Source organism: Egretta garzetta, unplaced genomic scaffold (genome assembly GCF_000687185.1).
Source record: "Egretta garzetta isolate BGI_Z169 unplaced genomic scaffold, ASM68718v1 scaffold118, whole genome shotgun sequence".
In the NCBI taxonomy this organism is placed as follows: Eukaryota; Metazoa; Chordata; class Aves; order Pelecaniformes; family Ardeidae; genus Egretta; species Egretta garzetta.
In genome coordinates, this window is record NW_009260484.1 from 7,770 (window position 1) to 28,252 (window position 20,483).

The following is a 20,483-nucleotide window of genomic DNA, read 5'->3' on the forward strand; positions in this document are numbered from 1 at the left end:
CGACAGGGCCGCTCCTCTCACATACTCTCACTCCTCTCTTTGGCTGCAAAATGCCCCTAGGTTGTTGGGTTTTTTTCCTTTTCTTAAATATGTTATCACAGAGGCACTACCACCGTTGCTGATGGGCTTGGCCTTGGCCGGCCAGCGGCCCATCTTGGAGCTGGCTGGCACTGGCTCTGTTGGACATGGGGAAACTTCCAACAGCTTCGCACAGAAGCCACCCCTATAGCCCCACCACGTGGCAAGGTTTTAGTAGGAAACGCAATACGCTTTGCCTTTACCGTAACACACATACTAACAATTGCCCCAGAGCAGCTGAATAAATTCATAACCTAGAGCATCTCACACTTTTTTTATTTTTTCTAAGAACTCCTTTCACTAAAATAAATGTAGTACACTGCTCTGAGATTGCTCAAACCAACTTCCTTAGAACTTGCAAAATATTATTTGATAGGATGCACCCCATTTCTTCTTATATATTCTTGACAAAGTTCAGTGCTGAAAAGGAAGTACAATTCCTAATATTTAATCCTTCCTGAAACTGACAGGGATAGGTCACAGCAGATCATAGAATCATAGAATGTTTTGGGTTGGAAGGGACCCCTAGAGGTCATCTAGTCCAACCCCCCTACAGTGAGCAGGGACACTGCTAACTAGATCAGGTTGCTCAGAGCCCCGTCCAACCTGGCCTTGAATGCTTCCAGGCACAGGGCTTGCACTACCTCTCTGGGCAACCTGTTCCAGTGTTTCACCACCCTCACTGTAAAGAATTTCTTCCTTATATCCAGTCTAAACCTACCCTGGTTTAGTTTAAAACCATTACCTCTTGTCCTGCCACAGCTGGCCCTGCTAGAAAGATTTTCCCCATCTTTCTTGTAGGCCCCCTTTAAGTACTGAAAGGCCGCAACCAGGTCTCCCCGCAGCCTTCTCTTCTCCAGGCTGAACAACCCGAACTCTCTCAGCCTGTCCTCATAGGAGAGGTGCTCCAGCCCTCGGATCATTTTAGTGGTCCTCCTCTGGACCCGCTCCAACAGTTCCATGTCCTTCTTGTGCTGAGGGCTCCAGAGCTGGACGCAGTACTCCAGGTGAGGTCTCACCAGAGCAGAGTAGAGGGGCAGAATCACCTCCCTTGACCTGCTGGCCACGCTTCTCTTGATGCAGCCCAGAGTACGGTTGGCCTTCTGGGCTGCCAGCACACATTGCCAGCTCATATCACATACTGATATTACTAGGTCAAATGAAACATTGCTTTTAATAACATGTGAATAACCTACAAAACTTCTCTGACTATCAAAGAGTTACAACAGATTTACATTGATGGGATGGAAAAAATCAAATTTCAAATTGCAAAGTGCACAAAAGATGCACATTACTTACCAAACAGTAAATGTGCAAATTACAAAAAAATATTGTGAATTTATAAATAATGTAAATGCCTGAGGAAAGTAGAAATAACAGCAGAAAAAGAGAAGGCAACAAGAGCTACAGGGAGTATTAGTCTTCCCCTAGAAAGCTTGGGATGCCTTATATCTTCTGAGCCATGCCCATAACACTCATTCCTGCCTGTTTCTTTCTATTCTTTCCAAAACAATTTATGTGCATATTCTACATTTATGGAGTAAGGGTATTAACCACTTTTATTTCAAATAAAAATATTTATAAGGAATTCAGAACCTTTGAGAATTTTCAGTTCATCTTTGCTATAAAATTTAATATAGCTAATTAGTCGGTGTAATGAAGTCATTTTTTGTCTGACCTATGACCATAAATTAAACTTAAAACATCATTCTTTTCCTGACTGTGTCTCTAATCTGTTTAATCCCCCTTAACGTAAACAGTCACTAGTGCTGGAACTTGCTGCCCAATTAGTCTCGGGGCTGTAATTACAGCGCTGTGGATGGCGCAACTGCTGGCCGGCAGCCGCACCAGGCAGGACGAGTGAGCTGGGAACTGACCGTGCCCTCACTTGCTTATTCCCAGCAGTCTCCTCTAGCTTTCCGAGATGTGATGTAGGGGCAAAGCAACAGTAAAGATCAAAAAGAAAGCTTGGTATCCAAACCTCTTATCTCCAGTTAAAATAATGAATTAATGATACAAGTCTAAAATAGACTACCACGTATCAAACCCCCTGGAGAATCATTATTGAAATAATATTCTTATTAAAGTGTTGTTGAGCAGAGAGAGGGCAATCATCTCAGTGAAATTCACTGACTAAAAATGGGCATTAAATGAGATTAAAATAAATTACATTAAATGACAGTGTTTCAATACTAATGAAGTACCCTTGGTTCAAGAACCCAGAAATCCTAAGTTCCATAACAAGGAAATAATGGAGTAACACTCAGTAACCTGGAATGAATCAAGGTGCCATAAATATGGCATAAATAACATAACAATATTGTACCTGGATTACACACAAATTAACAAATCCAAATAAGAAGTCAAAAGTCAAGTTAAAGAAATTGTTCCACTCCCTTCAATAACAAGCAAGGTGGTTCTATTTTTAATTTGAAAAATCAATCACTAAAGGGCTCTATGAAGTTTTCCAAATTAATTTATAAAAGCATAGCCATTACTGTTCAAGGCTCATGGGTTGTTTTGAGCGTGGGTAAAAGGTTATTGATTCATACTGGGTGAAAACTTTCTGAGTTCATATTTCAGTCATAAATAATCCTTCACACATGCCAGATCCCGGCCTTTCTGGGGTACAACAGACCTCACTAGTTTGTAATGCCGTACCAAAGAGTCTAAAGAAAATAGCATGGAAAGGAAAGCGAAAAGGAGCTGGCATTTGCTGTCACACTGATTTTGACTTTCATCGCTTTACAACCCTGTCTATCCATTTCTTAGACTAACACAAATGTTCAATACAATTTACAAAAGTCTTAACATAATACGTTTACCCCAGAGAAAGTCTCAAAGGCAGGAATGACAAAACTGCTCCTGGAATTAGGCTACACATATACATTCCCTCATGAAGGCCTATGCTGATAGGATGGTTTAAGAAATTTGAGTCTGTTCAACCCCAAGTGATATTTTAAAAAAGCCAGGAGCACTTTGCTCTCTTCTCACAGGTAATTTCTTTATGTAACAGTGTATTTCTGAAGGGTCCAAACTGTACTGCAGCCATCACTTTAAAATACATACAGCAAATCAAAATGCAAATTAGTTGCAATAAGAACATTCATGGCCCCCTTCTACACTGGGAACTATGAATACCACAGCCCTACTCCTGTGTGGACTTTAAGTTCTAAACAAGTATGAATGATGGTGGTATAATAAAGAGCAAGCATCAAAACTCAAAAAAAAAAAAAAAAAAAAAAAAAACAAAAAAAAAAAAAAAAAAAAAAAACCAACAAATAATTTTGATTACATACTTCCACTGCTATCTGCCATTGGTTTTGGAGGACTTCGAAGTAAAAAAACCAACCAACCAAACCCAAAAATGCAAAGTAATCCAAAACTTTACATTCATGCAAAGTACTGTATTAATAACTAGCTGATGTTTTTGCAGGAAAATAAAAATGACACACATAATGCAATGTCAGAAGGGTAAAACAATGCCTCTTAATTGAACAGTAAAAAAAGGGGGCTGTTGACTGATGCAGTTGTGTGCACAACCTTAATTATAAGTGAAACAATGATAAACAATTTCACAGAGGCACTTCCAATGTATACCTGCTCTAAAACCCAACTTCCACCATAGTTAGAATAAATTTATTCATTCCTTTGATATTATAAAATCACAAGTGAAGACTCAATACTATAATTACCAAATACAGGTTAAAAAAAATTTTTAAAAAAGAGTACCACAATTTCAACAGAAGATGCCAAATGAAAGCAAAGACCATTTCAAGGTACCTGTAATACAAACAGTGATTTAAATCTTCTGCTGGATAATCATACACAACCTCCTGACCCTCCCCCCGTTTTAAAATTATTAACAAATTTCTCCTGTAAGAAAATACATAAATCAAGGAAACATTTGTGGGTCTGCCCCATTCCCATACGCGCAACTGACAAAGCAGTTCTATCAGCTCCTGTGATGGGAGCCAGGCCACAACCCGAGTGGGCAGAGTGTGTCGGAAAATGAGTCAGGATAAATACAGACTCCCAGCTACTGGGCTGCTGCAGAATTTTCCCCTGGCTTTGAAGGTAAATAGAATCAAAGTAACCACCAGAAGAACACCAAGCTGATTATACTGTGCATTCTCTTGTATATCTATACCTGTATTTATTCTTTAATCTGCCTGGAAATGCTTCTGAAATTTGAATTGAAGTGCTATGGAAACAGCACTGCAAATTTAAGTCTAGCTTGCTATAGATAACTAGGGCATTTTAAATAATAAAAAGACAGTTTAAGGATTCTATGCGCAAGGATTTAAGCACTGTCCTTAAACCAGCAACATACCTAACTAGAATGTGCAGTAACTTATATTTAAATTCAGTGAAATTGCACATACTTAACCTTCTGCCTGTTCCTTTTTTTGTTCTTTATCTGGGTCGCAGTGAGTGAAAACTACCAGGGCCATGCTCACTCTGCCCATCATGTTTTTAAAAGCAGTGCTGCTATATCAAGTAAACCAACATATAACCACAAACATGTCTATTTGAACTGCTTCTAACTGGAATGCTTTTTAATTATAAAGCAAACTAACCTAGCAACTTCAGGGAGAATCTAATTGAAGGTGCTTCCAAAGGAAAAGTAAATTTCCGAGTGGACAGGAGCGCGCGCACACACACACACACCCCCCAGCCTAGAAACTTCTGTGTGGTAAAAAGCCACTATAATTATTAAACTTGTTTTAAGGTTTCCGATTCCAGCTGGATCTTTTTCAGGAAAAAAAAATAGTTCAGGCAATAAAACCCTATTTTACTATTTTTCGTGAGTTACTACTGCAAGAATCTGTTTAAATCAGTTCTCTGAGTCTCCCACTACACAAATATTCAGAGTAGTCTTAAACTGTTTATAATTCAGAGATGTAATCTTCAAATAACGTCTCACTGGCGTTACATCATGTGATAAATGACTGAGTCCCAAACAGGATTTCAATCAAAATTAACAATTTATTAAACGAATAAAGGCAAGCAAACAGCGCTGGGTATGCTGGGAGTCTTTGCCATGCCAAGACGCACTCCATACAGTTCTCGTTTCTGGTTTATATATCCCCCAGCAATAGGCGGGTCTTAAACTTCTCTTGTTTTGGTCAGTAATAGGACCGGTTTAACCGGTTATACTGAAACGCCCGGCAGGGGACATCGCCCGCCCCCCGCCACTGTGAGGAGGCGGCTGGGGGGGTGCAAGATAAGAGCGATATATATTAACCTCTCTGCTTTTCTTAGGCTTGTGGTTATACAAGGGTATGTCATTATGCGGCCCTAGCATTGTTCCATATTAACACGAATCAGATGGACATATTTCACAATGAGGAGCCAAGTATCACCTCATAAAAGGCAGCTTCATCAGAGAAAACTGGAAATTTCTCAGCAATTTCAACCAAATTCAGCTGAATAGCAGCAGCAGACCAGTTCTTCCAGGTACCATCTTCACTGGAAATTCAAATGCACCAAGACACAACAGCCTTGGCAATAGGTAGCCTAGACACTTTGCCACTGTGCTTACCCCCATCATGTGCCTGTATCTGCTGCTGCCAGGGCAGAAGGTGCACACAACTGAGGCAGCGCAATGACACTGCCTGCGGGAGGGAGAAGCCACTGCTGCTCCAGCAGCCTGCAGCCCTGTGATGGCTCCCCCGCCTTCCAGAATCGAGGGGCCATGGCCACGGGACAGTACAGAGTGGGCTGTGCATGTAAGAATATGGGTAGCCATTACTGGCCACAGGAGCTTTCTGGATCTTGGTTCTTTGAGGGAGGGAACAAAATCATTCTCCCAACCAGTCTCTCACCTTGGGCAAATACCTGCTTCGCCTGTGTCAGAAGTTGACCATGAACATTGCTCTTTTTCCACTGCTCATTGTGCAATTGCATCTCACCACTCAATACCAAAGTTCCTCTTCCAAAAACATCGTGATTCCACCCCACTTTCTAGTGATCAGTGTAGCACAATTTAAGAACCACGTGGTTAAGCACATGAGCTCAATAATTAAGCGAGGAAACACAGTACACATTCAGAACACATTGTGGAAAGAAAATTTACACGCTTTTTATATGATTATTTCTGCCACTGCACTAGGCCTCTTCCAGTGCAGATTTGGATGACCTTGCCTCAGAGGAAGCTGTTTGGTACTGTAATCATGAATACTCTCACTGTACTTTAGGTCTCCACTGTGCTAAATGACATTCCACAAGAGTATAAGCAGCTTGAGAACCTGTGTTTTATTTTGGATTTCTGGTAATCTTTGAAACACTTTTATACTCAAATTTATCTAATTGTATCAATGCTCCAAGAATAGAGAAAAACAGCAGTTATTTTTAGAAAATACCTCGGAGGATCCTTCACATCAAAACAGTTTACTCATTCCTAGGATTAGATACCAGGTGACGCTATAGAATAAACCTGTTGTTTTCAGACTGTCTGATCTTTTATTTCTTTGAAAAGGCATAAATAGGAGGCCTTTGCAGAAAAATAAAAATGAGATGGAGGAATTACTGAGCCACAACAGAGATGCAACTTCTCAGCATTCCTTTGCACTGCCATTCTGCAGAGCAGAGCTGCTCTTCAGGCATGTGCTGGAACAAAACAAACCAAGCACAACCACAATAACCTATCACCAGACTATTTCAAAAGGCAATGAAAGAATACTCCAAATATATCATACTTTACCATGCCTTATGTACAAAAGATACAGAACTGAAATTAAAATGAAAGATAAAATAATTTCTCTTACAATTTCCTACCTGCCAAAACTACCCATACTTTTAAATATAATTCTACCAGCAGTTAAATACCACCCATCAAAATAAGGTACGCACACATACTGAAAACTGAAAGGAGGCACAAATTCTCTTTTTAGATATTATTTTGAATAGGCAAGAGTCAGAATACGAGATAGACATATTTATTAAAGAAAGCTCCCGAACTAGAAGAACATTTCAGAAGATCAAATCTGGTTTCTATGAAGCACTGAGACACAGTGTTTTTCAGTATTGCCATCAGGAGATATAAAGACAAAGACATATGTACTATTTGTTGTCTACTAGCTCTGCTTCTTTTGGGGTACTAGACAGATAGGGGAACAGGTAGGCACTGCAGAAAGAATAACAACAAGCTGGTCTGCACCATAAGAAATGAACCCTGTTCTTCCCATGTTATAGGACACAAAAATGCATCATGTGAATGCACAAGCAGATCAAATGAATTTTTTCTTAACTTGCAACTTTGTGCTCCTTTATTGCAGTTTATATACAACGTTACTCTTGTGGTAAAGAGACAGATTTTTAGTGTGTCCTTAAGTGTTAAAAGTTCATTACCGAAGTGCTTGATCATCCCATAAATCTGCAATTACAATGCAACTACAATTTTTTAAAGAAATTTTTCAGGATTTAAACTGAAACAAAAGAAAACACTAAAGGATTCTATTCATTTATCATCTTATCTTTTCATCACTGTCAGGCTGAGGATTATAATAGCAGCAGTAAACTCCAAGCTATAATGGATCTATTACACAGTAATTCAAATTAAAACATGAACTAATCACATTTTAAGTCTTAGCATTTTGAAATTTCTTCTGTGTTCAAAAACTGTTCCCTTGTGTAAAAATGAGAAAAAGCCAGGAAGGGTTGGTTAGCAGCTGTATAAGAAAACTCTGAAGTTTTTCTCATTAATATTTAAAAATTAATGGAAGATTTTTCCTATATTTTATGAGCCCTTCCAGTGTCTTGTGCTTACCTTCACAAATAAGAATAAAATAGAATAAAAAACATGTTTCTATTTGCAAACCAAGAAAACTCATTTGGAAATGAATGAACAGCACTTTCTTTGTCATGGAAATGAAGCTACCCAATATGCTGCATTAAACAAAGTATTCCTAAATCAACATCACCATTTAGCAATCTTCAGTCTGAAGGTAAAAATAAATCATATGACACTGCCCTACTAAAAAGAAGATTAGGGTATATTTTATTAGAGCAAATAAACAGGACTTTGATTCACCTATCAAATCACTCCACTGAGACATGCCACTTTCAGTGCCACTCTTCTCACCATTGGGATTTATTAGTTAACAGAGAGATACACATACCGGGCTGTCATCACATCTCTACTTCCGTTCTAGGATTCCTTTAGTCAAGAAAATAACCATAAATTAAGTTCTAAACTACCATGACAGGTACACCGGAGATCAATACCCAGATTGGTAGCCTTGAAGGACAGTAGAAGTGCAGTAATCTTAACATACCCTGTCCTGAGGAATTTTTTTGTGATTACAGAAAATGACAGAAGTAAAGAAACCATCGCATTTCATTCACAGTGTTCTTAAGTCAGTAACATAAGTTATAAATATCACTATTGCTTTACCACTGGTAAGTGAGTTCCAACTTGAACAACACTGAAAAGAAAATGCAAGAGGCTCATGCCCAAAGTTCCTCTCAACAATATTCCTTCTTATGAGTAACACATCTCATCACAATAACCTTCAAAAATCTGTACTGTCAGTGACAATATTGACTCAGCAACATTTGTTATTATTCTATTATAAGCTGGAAACCTACCTTCTTTGTTCTTCTCCATGTTCACCCGAAGGGACTGTCAAACATTCATCCATGTGACCATGCAATAACCTGAGAACATCCCCTCCTATCAGATATCCTTGAATAAAGGGAGAAAAATCAAGTGCATTTGTCTGAATGCAGCAAGACTTAAACTATAGTTCAAACTGTAATAAATGCTACCAGGCTTTTGGGGTTTTTTCCCCTGTTGGTATTTTATGCTACTTTAAAAATAGAGTCAGAAGGAGGGGAAGATATCTCATACCCTGGGGAGCCATCTGAACATTGCCAAGTGAGAAAAGTTGCAAGTCAGCAAGTAGGAAAGGGTGGATCAGGAGAAAGTGAGCCACCATCAGGGGACTGTGCAGAGTTAGTGTAACTCAGGAAAAGACTGATCCAACGGAAGCAAGGAAGCAAGTACTTCTCTCCCAGATTACAACAGCTAAAGTGGGAGACTCTTCCATTTTACCTATGCACTTCTGGGTTTAAGTTAAGGTTATACATTAACAAAACAAAGATTGATTTCTTCAATTAGTTAATTAACTTTAAAATCCTTTTTGGAGTCTTTGGAAGTTTTCTGTGAGAAAACCTTATGGGAAGATCTACTCAAAGCTCTGCTTGACTTAAGATTGCCAACAGTCAATCACAATTTATTTCAACTCCAAAGGGAAACTCCTACACTGCCTATACTACCACTGTACCTGTACAGAGCATACACATAGCATCACAATATTTGAAGACCCAGGACATTGCAGCCAGAAGATGAAAGTAAGGCCATAAGTCTAATCAGTAAAGATATTAACAAAATAGATGCTTCTTCATCAGTCTTTTCACAGCAGCGATAGGACATTGAAAAGAAATATAATTTTATGCTATCCTACAAATATTGTATTATAATCTAGTAACTGAAGAATACTAAGACTTTGTAGATTTTAAGCACAATTCAATGCTATTTTTTCAGTCTGACAGGCTAAACAAGTGATGTGTTTGTTTCCTAAACTCACCTTTCCTTCTTGCTAGAAGTGGTTAATATCAAATTCTGCATTTGAGCACGATGTAGGAACATAATTCCTTGGAGTTAGCATTATAGCAAAAAGATGTTTTTGAAAAATATTATTGGAATAATATTTTGAAGCGATGTGTATATTAACAAGTAATGCTGTGCAGCAAGACAGATCTCTACAGGGAAGTGGTGTTGAAGACCCAACAGTCACACTGTACACATTTCACAGGTTTATTTTGAAGCTACAGGAAATCTTCTCCCTGAATATACGTATCAGGGAATATTTCAGGATATATTTTTTAAACCTTAGAAATCAATATCAAACTAGTATTTATGCAACCAGTTCTAGCACTGGATTTTTAAATTCTTGATTTTGACACAGAGCAGTATGTCTCGGTAACAGTAGTTATATTTAAATTAATTTTTATGCTCTTCGTAGCTTTTTTGGATTTCTTTGTTTTGTTTATAAGGTGTCCCCCATCCATGTCATGCTACAGAATTAGCAGAATTATTTGTCTGACTCTAAAGCTCTGTTTTGACTTAAACAATAAACTGACTTCTAACCTAAGCCAGTTTTGCAGAAATGCATGGAAAAAGAAGTAATTTTCTTGTAACTAACTACCTCCAATATCTTAGTTCATTTTACAAACTATTTACCCATTATTTTCACTTTGCAGTAATTTCATTTAACTAAAGAGTTTCACCTACTAATCTATTTTTGATTAAGAGAGGGTATTGTAGTGTATCCCTATACAATAACATTTTGTTTATGAAGATGACAAAGAATTTTGCAGATACTGCCAAAGTTATTCCTCTTTCCCCTTTTTGGGGTAATTTCCTCCAGCCTGCTACAGTTTTACTGAGGCATATAGAGTAAGGTATTACACACTAAGTGTCAGATTCACTCTTCTTTCACAACAAGACAACTTGATTACAGGAGCATTTTCGGTTTTGATAGAGTAAGCCCTTTGCTCTAATTCTTTCTGACACCAGCCAGCTGATCTTCTCTAGAAAAGATGCTGCTTAACAAAGATAATGTCTATACCTGAGAAAAGTGAAAATGGAAAGCAACAAAGAACAAGCAAATATGCAACAAAATGCCCAGCTACTAAAAGCATATTACATCATTTTCACATTATTTCCTATGGGTATGAGTGGATAACATGACACTGTACTCTATCATTGTGGACTTCTGCTTCCCAAACAGCCAAGCAGGTCTCACTAGTGAGGTTCACCAGCCAGACAGATGTGGCACAGCACAAATCTGGGTCTCAGCTAATAAGATGTACTGGGATTAACAACATGAGTGCCACACCAGAGCTGCCAGCAGTGGGAGGACAAGGAGAATGGAGTTTATAGGAAGAGGCAACAGGTTTGAGAGAAGAAAGTTTTCTCCATGAAGTTTAGGACATAGTTAAGCAATGCACTACCTTTTTTTTTTTTAATAATAGATTGCAAGAGAAGCCATGTCAATCTGAATGTGCACAATGATTCTCATAGTCTAAAAACACAGTATGTTGAAAGATGTTAGCAATGCTGTCCTTGAAAGCTGAATGAGCAAATCTCCAAGAGCATACTAAAGCCATGTTTTAAAATACCATGGATAAAAAACCCTGATGTGACGTTTCAGTGTATGCCTTTTCAAAAAAACAGTACTCAAAAATCCCAGGGAGTAAGAAAGAACCTGCTGCTTTAACCTTCTTATGGTTCTACTACAAAATCTATTCAAAACAGTGATTTTGTAGGAAACTAGAAATCATTAGTCTTTACACCCTGAAAAACATTTCTGAAAAGATGACTTTTTTTCTTCTCTGTGGAACCAGCATGGCATAACTTCAGGGATCCTTGTTTTTTCATGTCAGAAGTTGCATTAAAAAAACCCATCTTAATTCCTAAATAAGATAAACAAAATTTGAAAGTTATTCTAGCCCGTCTCTTTCCGTCTTTCCCTCCTTTTGTTTTTCTTCCCCTAAGCTCCCAGCAAAACCATTCCCATTCTTAACTCCTCAGATTTCACATCCTGCTTCCAATCCTGTTGCACATCTTTTACTCAGTCTCAGGAACATGTAACCATGACCGCATACATCAGAATAATCTGAGATAATTTAAACCAGGACCAAAAGCCATTTAAAAAAAGTGTTATGAACATTATCATACCTTTAGAAAATGAGATTTAAATGATCTGTTCAGTATTTAGAAGAAAAACATGTAGAAAACCATTAGTGTCACTTTCAGCATAATCTTCCCTCTCTCTTTTCAGAACATTTATATATTTATTTACTGGATTGAACGTTTACATAAGAGAAACCCACTCACACACTTCAGCCACACTTGGGAGAATAATTTGATTTTTCAGATATTGCATTTACAATCAGTCTTTCAATAATTAAAGTTGCGTCAATCTTACCTTGGGCAACTTCACTTCCTGAACTGATTGGTGCTACACTCCAGAGCGTCTGCTGGAAGGCTGCATCAACATGTAAGCTACCATTGCCATAAGAGAGATGCTACAACCAGGAAAGAGAGAGGTTTTTATTTGGTATTAATTAAAAATCTCGTTACAGTAGACAATAATAATATCAAACATTCTCTTGGATCTTTTGTGCATAAATTGCTCATATTGACTGTATGAGTAAACACAAAATCAGACCTGGGTACTCTTCGAGGGACAGTAGAAATAAAGCTAGAATAATAACAGCATGAGACATACCTAAATGGCACAAAATGGTCACCTCTTTGGGGTCTTAGACCATAGCAAACACTCTGAAGAACTGATTATTAACTGCTGCAGGGGTCTTACACTGGTGCTCCTTCTTCTATATGCAATGGGATTTCCACAAAGTTTGAATACTAGGATGGGACATTAATCTGTGTTTCAGGTGTAACTCACCACTTAATTATTTCTTGTGGGCCACTGGCTTCCTAAAACTGCCATCAGATCAAAGAAATGGAGCAATCAACTTTGTAAGTTCCCAAAATATATTCTTGCACAAAGTTTTCACAATCCAAGCAAATCTGAAACTCTCTTTCCCCGAAAGGCTCACTTCCTGCCTAAGCATTTGATGGGTGCTCTTCTTGTACTGAGTTATTGCGTATCTTCTGTCAAAGTGGCAGGTCTTTCCAGTGAATGCCACAGATGCTTTCTTTTCTCAGAATTCTTCATATGTGTGTGTGCGTGCATGCGCACATGTGTTTTTCAACTAGTTCAAGGACATTATTGTCTCAGAATTTCTAATCTCAAGGTACATCATATACCACATCCATGCAAAAGCCTTTGTCCCACTAGGACATATACTTCTGATATACCGTTAAGTGACAAACAACATAAGATTATACAATTATAAGGTTATAGAACCAAGCGGTCTATAAATAAGCAGCTGCTTTGAAGTATACTGTTTATTGTACCAGGTAATAACTTTTCAAGTGCAGCAACATTTAGACACATTTATCAAAACTTTATTTTAAACCACTGGACAGCAATTACACAGTAGTATTGGTCTCTGTTCCTGTATGTTGTGACCAACACTAACACCTTTTGGCTAAAATTATTAACCAGACAGAAGACAAAAATGGCAATGGGAATGAGAAGGGGGTAGATTCCCAGTGATATGTACAGCTGCCTTCTCTCTTCCTGCCTGCACGTCTTCTAGCTGTACAACGGTACAAGAACTAATACATCAGCTTGTTTTGATGGCTCCCGTAAGAGCTAGTGACAGACGAGATCTCACAAAAGCCATTTTTTTTCCACTGCACCAGTGTCACTCAAGACATGTAATGGAGGATGTTCAATGAACAAACCACTGCTTCACCTCTTACTTTCCCCTTACATAGTCAACAGCAGACCAGGCTGAGAGATTACAACCCTCAGCATACCGCCAGTCCCATTCCTGCCCTCTTGGCCTGAACTATACTGTTAGGTTTTCTCTGAGATCACTACATGGATTCCAGTTAGGGACAATGAGCTCAATGAAGCAGGAATATTACTTTTAGTGGAAAACATGTGATTCAGGGCAAGCAAAAGAGAAAGAGGATAACAACACTGTCATTTAGATCTGCCATCACCAGAGCACTTTTTGTAACTGTGTGCTTTGTACATGTTAGTGAACTTACTTTCACACACAATGGTATCAGCTGAATTAGCATTCCATTTTATAGATAGGACACTGAACAAAACCACATTGCTGATATCTCTCTTCACCTGTTATTTTTATCCACTCATTTGACTCTAGTTACAGCTCTGAATATAACCCAGATGTCTCAAGCTGAGCCATCAGAGAATTAAATCTTTTAAAAGTATGGTATAAATGACCTAATATAACACATGACCTCCAAAGTAGGGAAACAGAGAGTATATCTCTGCAAATCTCTTCTTTCCTTCACCTCCCTATATTGCTTCCTGCATCCTTCAATTTACAGTTGAAGGCAGGGGTCTTGGCAACTGCAACTCCATATGTTGTGGTGTTCATCCCCTGGACACCATCCATAGGAAACAATAAAACGAAGTTTTGACCCTGTAGAGGAGGTAGCCTGTCAATGGATATTCAAGGATTCAATTACATCAAATGTATAGAAAAAAATCCAACAGATCAGAGATGCTAGCCTTAATCCTGGCATTGCCTAACTTCTCAGTGCTGTACTTTACAATCTCAATGTTATTTTAAAGCAACCTGCTGCCTGTTTGCAAATTATTTGGTGCTTGGTTTGCTACTTTCAGCACAATAAAACTATCAAAATGAAAGAGGATGTGGACATAACACTCACACTGGTGTTGAGCAGCCTCTGTACCTACTACACAGATCTTTGCTAGCTGGCATAACAGAGTATCTGGCAGAAGTAGCAGGTTGCCATCATCAATGAGGACAACAGGTGTAGCACGTGCCTTTCAGGTATGCAGTAACAACATTTGCAAAGCAGAAATATGTTTGGTTCAGGAGTCCTGCTGTCTGTTCTAATCCTGGTATGGATCTTCACAGTTACAGGCAGGTCCTTCAGCCTTCTGTGCCACCCAAATATCTTTTCTGCACTGGTGTTCAGGCTCAACCAAAAAGCTAGATTTCTCTTTCCTACTGATAGACTAACAATCTCCTAAATTAGCAAAACTTTTCCTTCAAGCTTCCTCTTGGTTAAGGTGTGTCAATGTTGACATCTCATCTAGCAGTATCTATTTCTATCTGCACCTTACATTATGATGTCTCTGGTTTCAGTCTTGGGCCATGCCAAATAGCAAGAATAGCAAAAGAAAAACAATAAAGAAAGTTTATTTTCTGGTACCTTTTGAGAACTGCTTACAAGGCAGAGCAATTCCCTGAATGCTTAAGTTCTTCACACAACAACAGCATCAACCACACTGCTTCAGAAGTTAGTACCAGAGCAGAGGTGCAGAGATGGAGGCTACAGACATGATCAAATTCAATCTATTTCTCTTTTGTACACGGAGACTCTGACAGCCCTTGCTATTTCCCCTTTTCTCTCTAACTGTCTTAAAATTACTACAATGATCAGGACAGAGAAGCAGTTTCAAACCATTTAGGCACCTATCCTCAATGACCCAAGAACTTCTGAGGTGTTCCAGGTCTTGAACATCTGTTCATTCCCGTGAGTGGTGCACAAGTGAGAACGCATGCATCTGAGTGAGGGGGAGCACTTTGTACATTTCTCTACTTTTATTTAGTCAGTTTGAGACTAGGCAAAGCAAAATGAAGATGTCCACGTGAGAGATATCTCTATTTTCAGACAGAAATCAAAAAATCTATAACTTTAAAAAAAAAAAAACCAAACACCACAAAAAAACCCACTAAAAACTCCAAACCACCAAACACAAAACTATACAACTATAGTCTCCCCCCTTTTTTTTTTTAAATAAGGAAGGAAAAAAAATATGCATTAAAAAAATTACAATGTATATGCATGACAGGAAAGCATAAGGATTCCACAGAGGGTAGGTGGGGGTAGTCTGCATTCCCCTCTTTATATTAGCTATCCTTCTGTGCTATAACTACAAAAAGCCTGAAGCACATCAGCTACTATGCTTTCAAATTATTATTATTTAGTATGATTAGACACAAGAGCTTTCATTAACAAAATATTAATTTTACAGAAATATTAAAATATTAGGAAATGTCAAAGTAGCCTATGGAAAAAGAATGGCTTCTGGTGAGCGCATCATATTACAATCTTCAATGGCATGATCCTGTACAATTTTTTCCACAAGTGCTGCCTCATTATATATACAGGATAAAGGAGTTCACTTCATGAACAGCTGCCCAGTGCTTTGTTTTCTCCTCAAGCTTCAGCCTGCAGCCTCATGCTTTATTCAATATAGTCAATTCTTCAAAGCTTTGAAAAGAGAATTATTAATTTCCTCATAGGCTTTTCTCTTGCTACCAACAATTACAGCATTTCACAGAACGCAACAAATGTTAATTAATTCATTTTCTCAAAACCCCAGAGAAGTAGCATTATAGCCCATTTTCCAACTGGGAGAGGACGTACATAATTACACTAAGAAATTTTCATTAATCTGGGATGCCCAAGTTGAGGTGACAAGACCCTGTTTCATTTGCACTGTAGACTGTGTTATATGCAGCTTTAATGTTCAAGGCACATCTTCCATTCATCTCAGTTACAGGTATCAAGACTGAGAAACTCTGGGACCTCAACTTCTAGCAGAAGGAAGAGACCTCAGGGCCACAATTCAGGAAAGGAATATTCCTGGTAAGGGATGAAGAGTTATTGACCTCTTGAAAGCAAGCCTGATATAAAACACGATCTGCTCAGCAAATTCCACAGCAGTCTCGTACAGATTCTAATTCTCCATGAAAATAATCACCTAAGCATTGTACCACCAATCCTCCACCTGCAATTTTCAGCCTGAAATTACATCTTCAAGTTGCTTTGTTCCACAGCCTCTCTGCTGCTCAGCCCCAACACTTCCATCTAACTTTTATCAGCACTGAGACAGCATTCCATAAAAAGCCAGTGTGGCTGTATATTTAAAAGATTTCATAAACTATATCAGTGCCATAATTTTTGCATTTTCTAATGCTTGTGGTTTTTCAAAGTCTAAGAAAATTATTTTTTGTGGTATAATTTATACATAATTTTCCTATATGTAAAAAAAATTCGTTAACCCCTCCCCCACCCCCCCTTCCAGTTACAGGAGGTGGCATTACACTGACACCCACATGAGCCATAGGTAGAGAAGGAAACTTTAAAACCACTTTTCAGACATCTGCCACCTAAACTAACACAAAATCACTAACAGGAATAGGCTGTCAGCATACCACATATAACTGCTGGGCCTTAATACGATGTGTTTCCTAGATATAGTTGCTGATAGCAGTTATCTAGCCTAATTGCACCAGGCCTCTCCCACTCTTTTCCTCTCCAAATCTTTATCCCAGTCCTGTATGTCTCACCTAGCCAATCCAACTTCCCAACCCAGTTACAGCCTACCTCATCACCCAGAATTAGGACCTCCTTCTGCTTCAAAAGGTTCTCCTCAGACCTACAAAGCCTCAGTGTGGCTTTTTGGCTTTTTTCTTGGTCAACCTCTTCCTTCCCATGTCAGCCAGCATTAAACTTCTCTCCAGAAACTCACCACAACTCCTGCCCTTCAATTCTTTCTCATTTCTTGGTCCCCAACTTTCCCCTCTCTGGATCTTTGTCCAGCGGTTTGGTTTGCCCCAGCCAGCCCACTCCTCCTCTACAGATCTCTCTTGTTGTCCCACTCCACTGGTTCTTCTTTCAATTCTCCCTGCCAAAATGGCACAGGTTTTCTGCCCCAAATTTCTAAAACGAATTGTCACCAGCTTCTTGTCCCTTGCCACCAGCTTCTTGTCCCAGATGATTTGTTAGTCCCTTACTGCCTGCCTGCCTTCAGCTGCCAATCTTTTCAGCCAATCAAGTCCCATTCAGTTTCCCTCCTTCCCACTTCAGTCCCAGGCTCCTGTCCCTGCTACATAACCTGCCTTTTATTCCTTCCACTTTCTCATAGCTTCCTCCTCCGCATGTCTTAAGTGACAGCAGATCGCTGACAGCACATAAAACACAGTTCTCAGCTGTCTATACAGCGCCTGGCTTCATCCCCACCTTGAGCCACCAAGATATGTCTTGTTCCCACCAAGGTTGGGGCATATTTAATTATTCACTGTAGAGGGAGTTTAAACAGTTCTTTAACACACAGGAGGTGGAAGAGATCTAGCTTATGCAAAACAAAGTCATCACTACTAGAAGAAAATTTTAAAAAATCTTCCCTGGGCATGGGCAAGCTGCATTATTTCAGGAGAATGTTTCTTCACTACCCTTTTTTCTTTTTTTTTTTTTTTTAAGGTTAGTGAAAAGTACACTTGTGATATCAAGAATGCTCCTTCTAATTTCCTGAGTTTGTTACAAAGCGTGGGATGCTCTACATTTTCAAGAAAACAAGATTAATTTTCTTAATTATGTGAATTTTTTTTCTTCAAGCTCAGTGATATCTGACCTCTTCTAGATGAACTAAAAAAGTTATCTGCCTGATTAAAAAAAAAAAAGCAAAACAAATCAAACCAGAAATAGATGCTACTATTTCTAATAAGTAATTTTTTACATTACAAGAACTTGATTAAATGCACTTGGAAACAGGATTTTATAAGGCAGAGCAGCTTGACAGCCTTAATTATTGCGAAGATCTACCAGCCTCCACAATAACATTTCAAATTGTATAAAGACTCTGTGGGAACTGCATTATGATCAGTGTAACAGAGCAGCTCAACTCTACCTTAGTTCCACAAATTTCAGGTTTGTTTATGCAGATTCATATTATATTTAAGAACAACGTTTTTTACTATTTTTCAACAACAAAAAAAAAAGATGGAATTGTGAACTTGCACAGAACAAAGCAAAGTCCAATACTGAGTTTCATACTCTTCGGGGGAAAAAAAAAAAGAAAAGGGGGGAAAATAATTTTTTTGGAAATAAATTAAAAAAAATTAAAAAAATAAAAATCACACACTGCTATGTTACTTGGAACTACTGCACCAACAAGTGTTACAGCTATTTAGAAGCTGTCCCAAGTATCTGATAATAAAGAGAATTAAAACTGAGAGCTGAAAATAAACAACGTATTTGATGCAAGAGGATGCAGAGAAAGTGCTTTTCCAATACTCAGGAACCTCTCCTCCTGTCCAGCACAAATGACAGATATCAGCTCCACCTTGCAAATAATTTATCTCATTTGGATGATGTTATTTTTGAAAGTGAACTCTGTCATCAGATAACCATGATAAAAATCTGCAAGAAAAAGGTTAGTCTTCCAAAAGGAAAGTTTCCAACTAGTTTCATATTAGTCTCCAGTATTAAAAAAAACCCAACCAATCAAACAAACAAACAAAAAAAAAACCACACCCAAATGTCATTTATGTCAAACAAATAAACCTCAAGATTTCTTCACAGATGTGCATCAAGCAGATGCAGATCAGCATTACAGTCAGGACAGCAACTACATAGATATCACAGTGCAGAAACTGTTGCATTATACTGAAATCTGCGCACTGTAGATTCAAAGTTGGGGTTTTTTTCCTCTTTCCTGACTTAGCCAGAATAACACTGACCTCATTGATACTAATTTTCATTTTTTATCTTAATTTATGCATTTTGTATTTCAACTTCATGTTTAAGAACTTTTTCTTGAAATATGTTTAAAAGACTAAGTTATCCAGACACTTCATGAATTTGAATGAAATTACACTTGAATATCTAAACTATTGAAAATAGGCAATTTTGAAACCAGTCATGGTAGATAATTAAAAATAGGTATAGGCAAGCCTCAGTGCAGGGGTACATGCTAATATGTACAAGATGAGGAAACGTGCTGGAAATATTCCATCTGTTCATCAGCCTGCACTGCCTCAAGAAAGGGAAGAGAACAACTCTGGCTTGAACTTAAATGGCGGCAATATTTACAGCCTTTTGCTCTACGCTAAGAGGGTCGAGGCAGAGCCAAGGTTTTGAAGGATCTGGTGAGAGTGCAGCTCGTGTTATATAAAGCCATGAGCACTTACGTAAGTGCTTTTCCTCAGAAACGCTACACAGAAAATTAAGCATCTAAAATCCTGTTGTATAGCCTGGAATAGTGAGAGTCAGAGCAACTGAACAACTTGCCTAGGGAGATTGCTGTGAGTCAACAAACACCCAAAATCTACATCCGTGGACCTTTAGCTTACTATTTCAACACTGATCTTCCAATCAGTTTAGCACTTGTTTGCTGCCATTAAAAAGATGATTCTTCAAGGAAAAAAAAACATATAGTCAATTGTCCCAAAATCTTTTTTTGATGGAAAGCAGGGAAGGGGAACTGTAGGAAAGTTCTGACATTTATTTTGTACTTTAACAGTGGTTGCAAACCAAACTAGGTCTAAACCCTAACCTACTGACCACACTGGGATCATAAAGTCATGAAGTCAATGGAAAAAAAACACTAAGTAATTAAGATGCACTCAGTCAACTGTGAAGCTGACGTAGTTCTGCTCTCCCCTTGTATTGTACAAATTAAACAAAGTCCCGACTACATTTTTGTCGTGGTTTAACCCCAGCTGATAACTAAGCACCACACAGCCGCCCTGTGAATTACTCTACTCCTCTGTTATTTTTACATATGCATCTTCCCCCAGGATTGTTAACCTGTTTGTCTTAATTTGGAGATAATTGGCAAGTTACTTGAAAACATATTGCAATATGAAAAGGTGACATTCCAACACTATTCTTAATAGCATATAGACATAGAACATTTGATAGAAGCTATACCTTTTTGTAAGGTTTTAACTGTAAGCATTGT

The 20,483-nt window shown here is 38.3% G+C and overlaps 1 protein-coding gene across 1 annotated transcript in view; it reads right to left on the minus strand.

Annotated features, from left to right (window-relative positions):
- RYR2 (ryanodine receptor 2) overlaps window positions 1–20,483 on the minus strand; it is a gene marked incomplete at its 3' end in the record, with an annotated part of 215,856 nt that overhangs the window by 7,110 nt on the left and 188,263 nt on the right. The window contains exons 8-9 of the mRNA XM_035899720.1: window positions 12,078–12,177; window positions 8,671–8,767 (exon numbers count right to left, since the gene is read on the minus strand). Coding sequence (XP_035755613.1) covers window positions 8,671–8,767; window positions 12,078–12,177 — 197 coding nt within the window. The remainder of the gene's footprint in view (window positions 1–8,670; window positions 8,768–12,077; window positions 12,178–20,483) is intronic.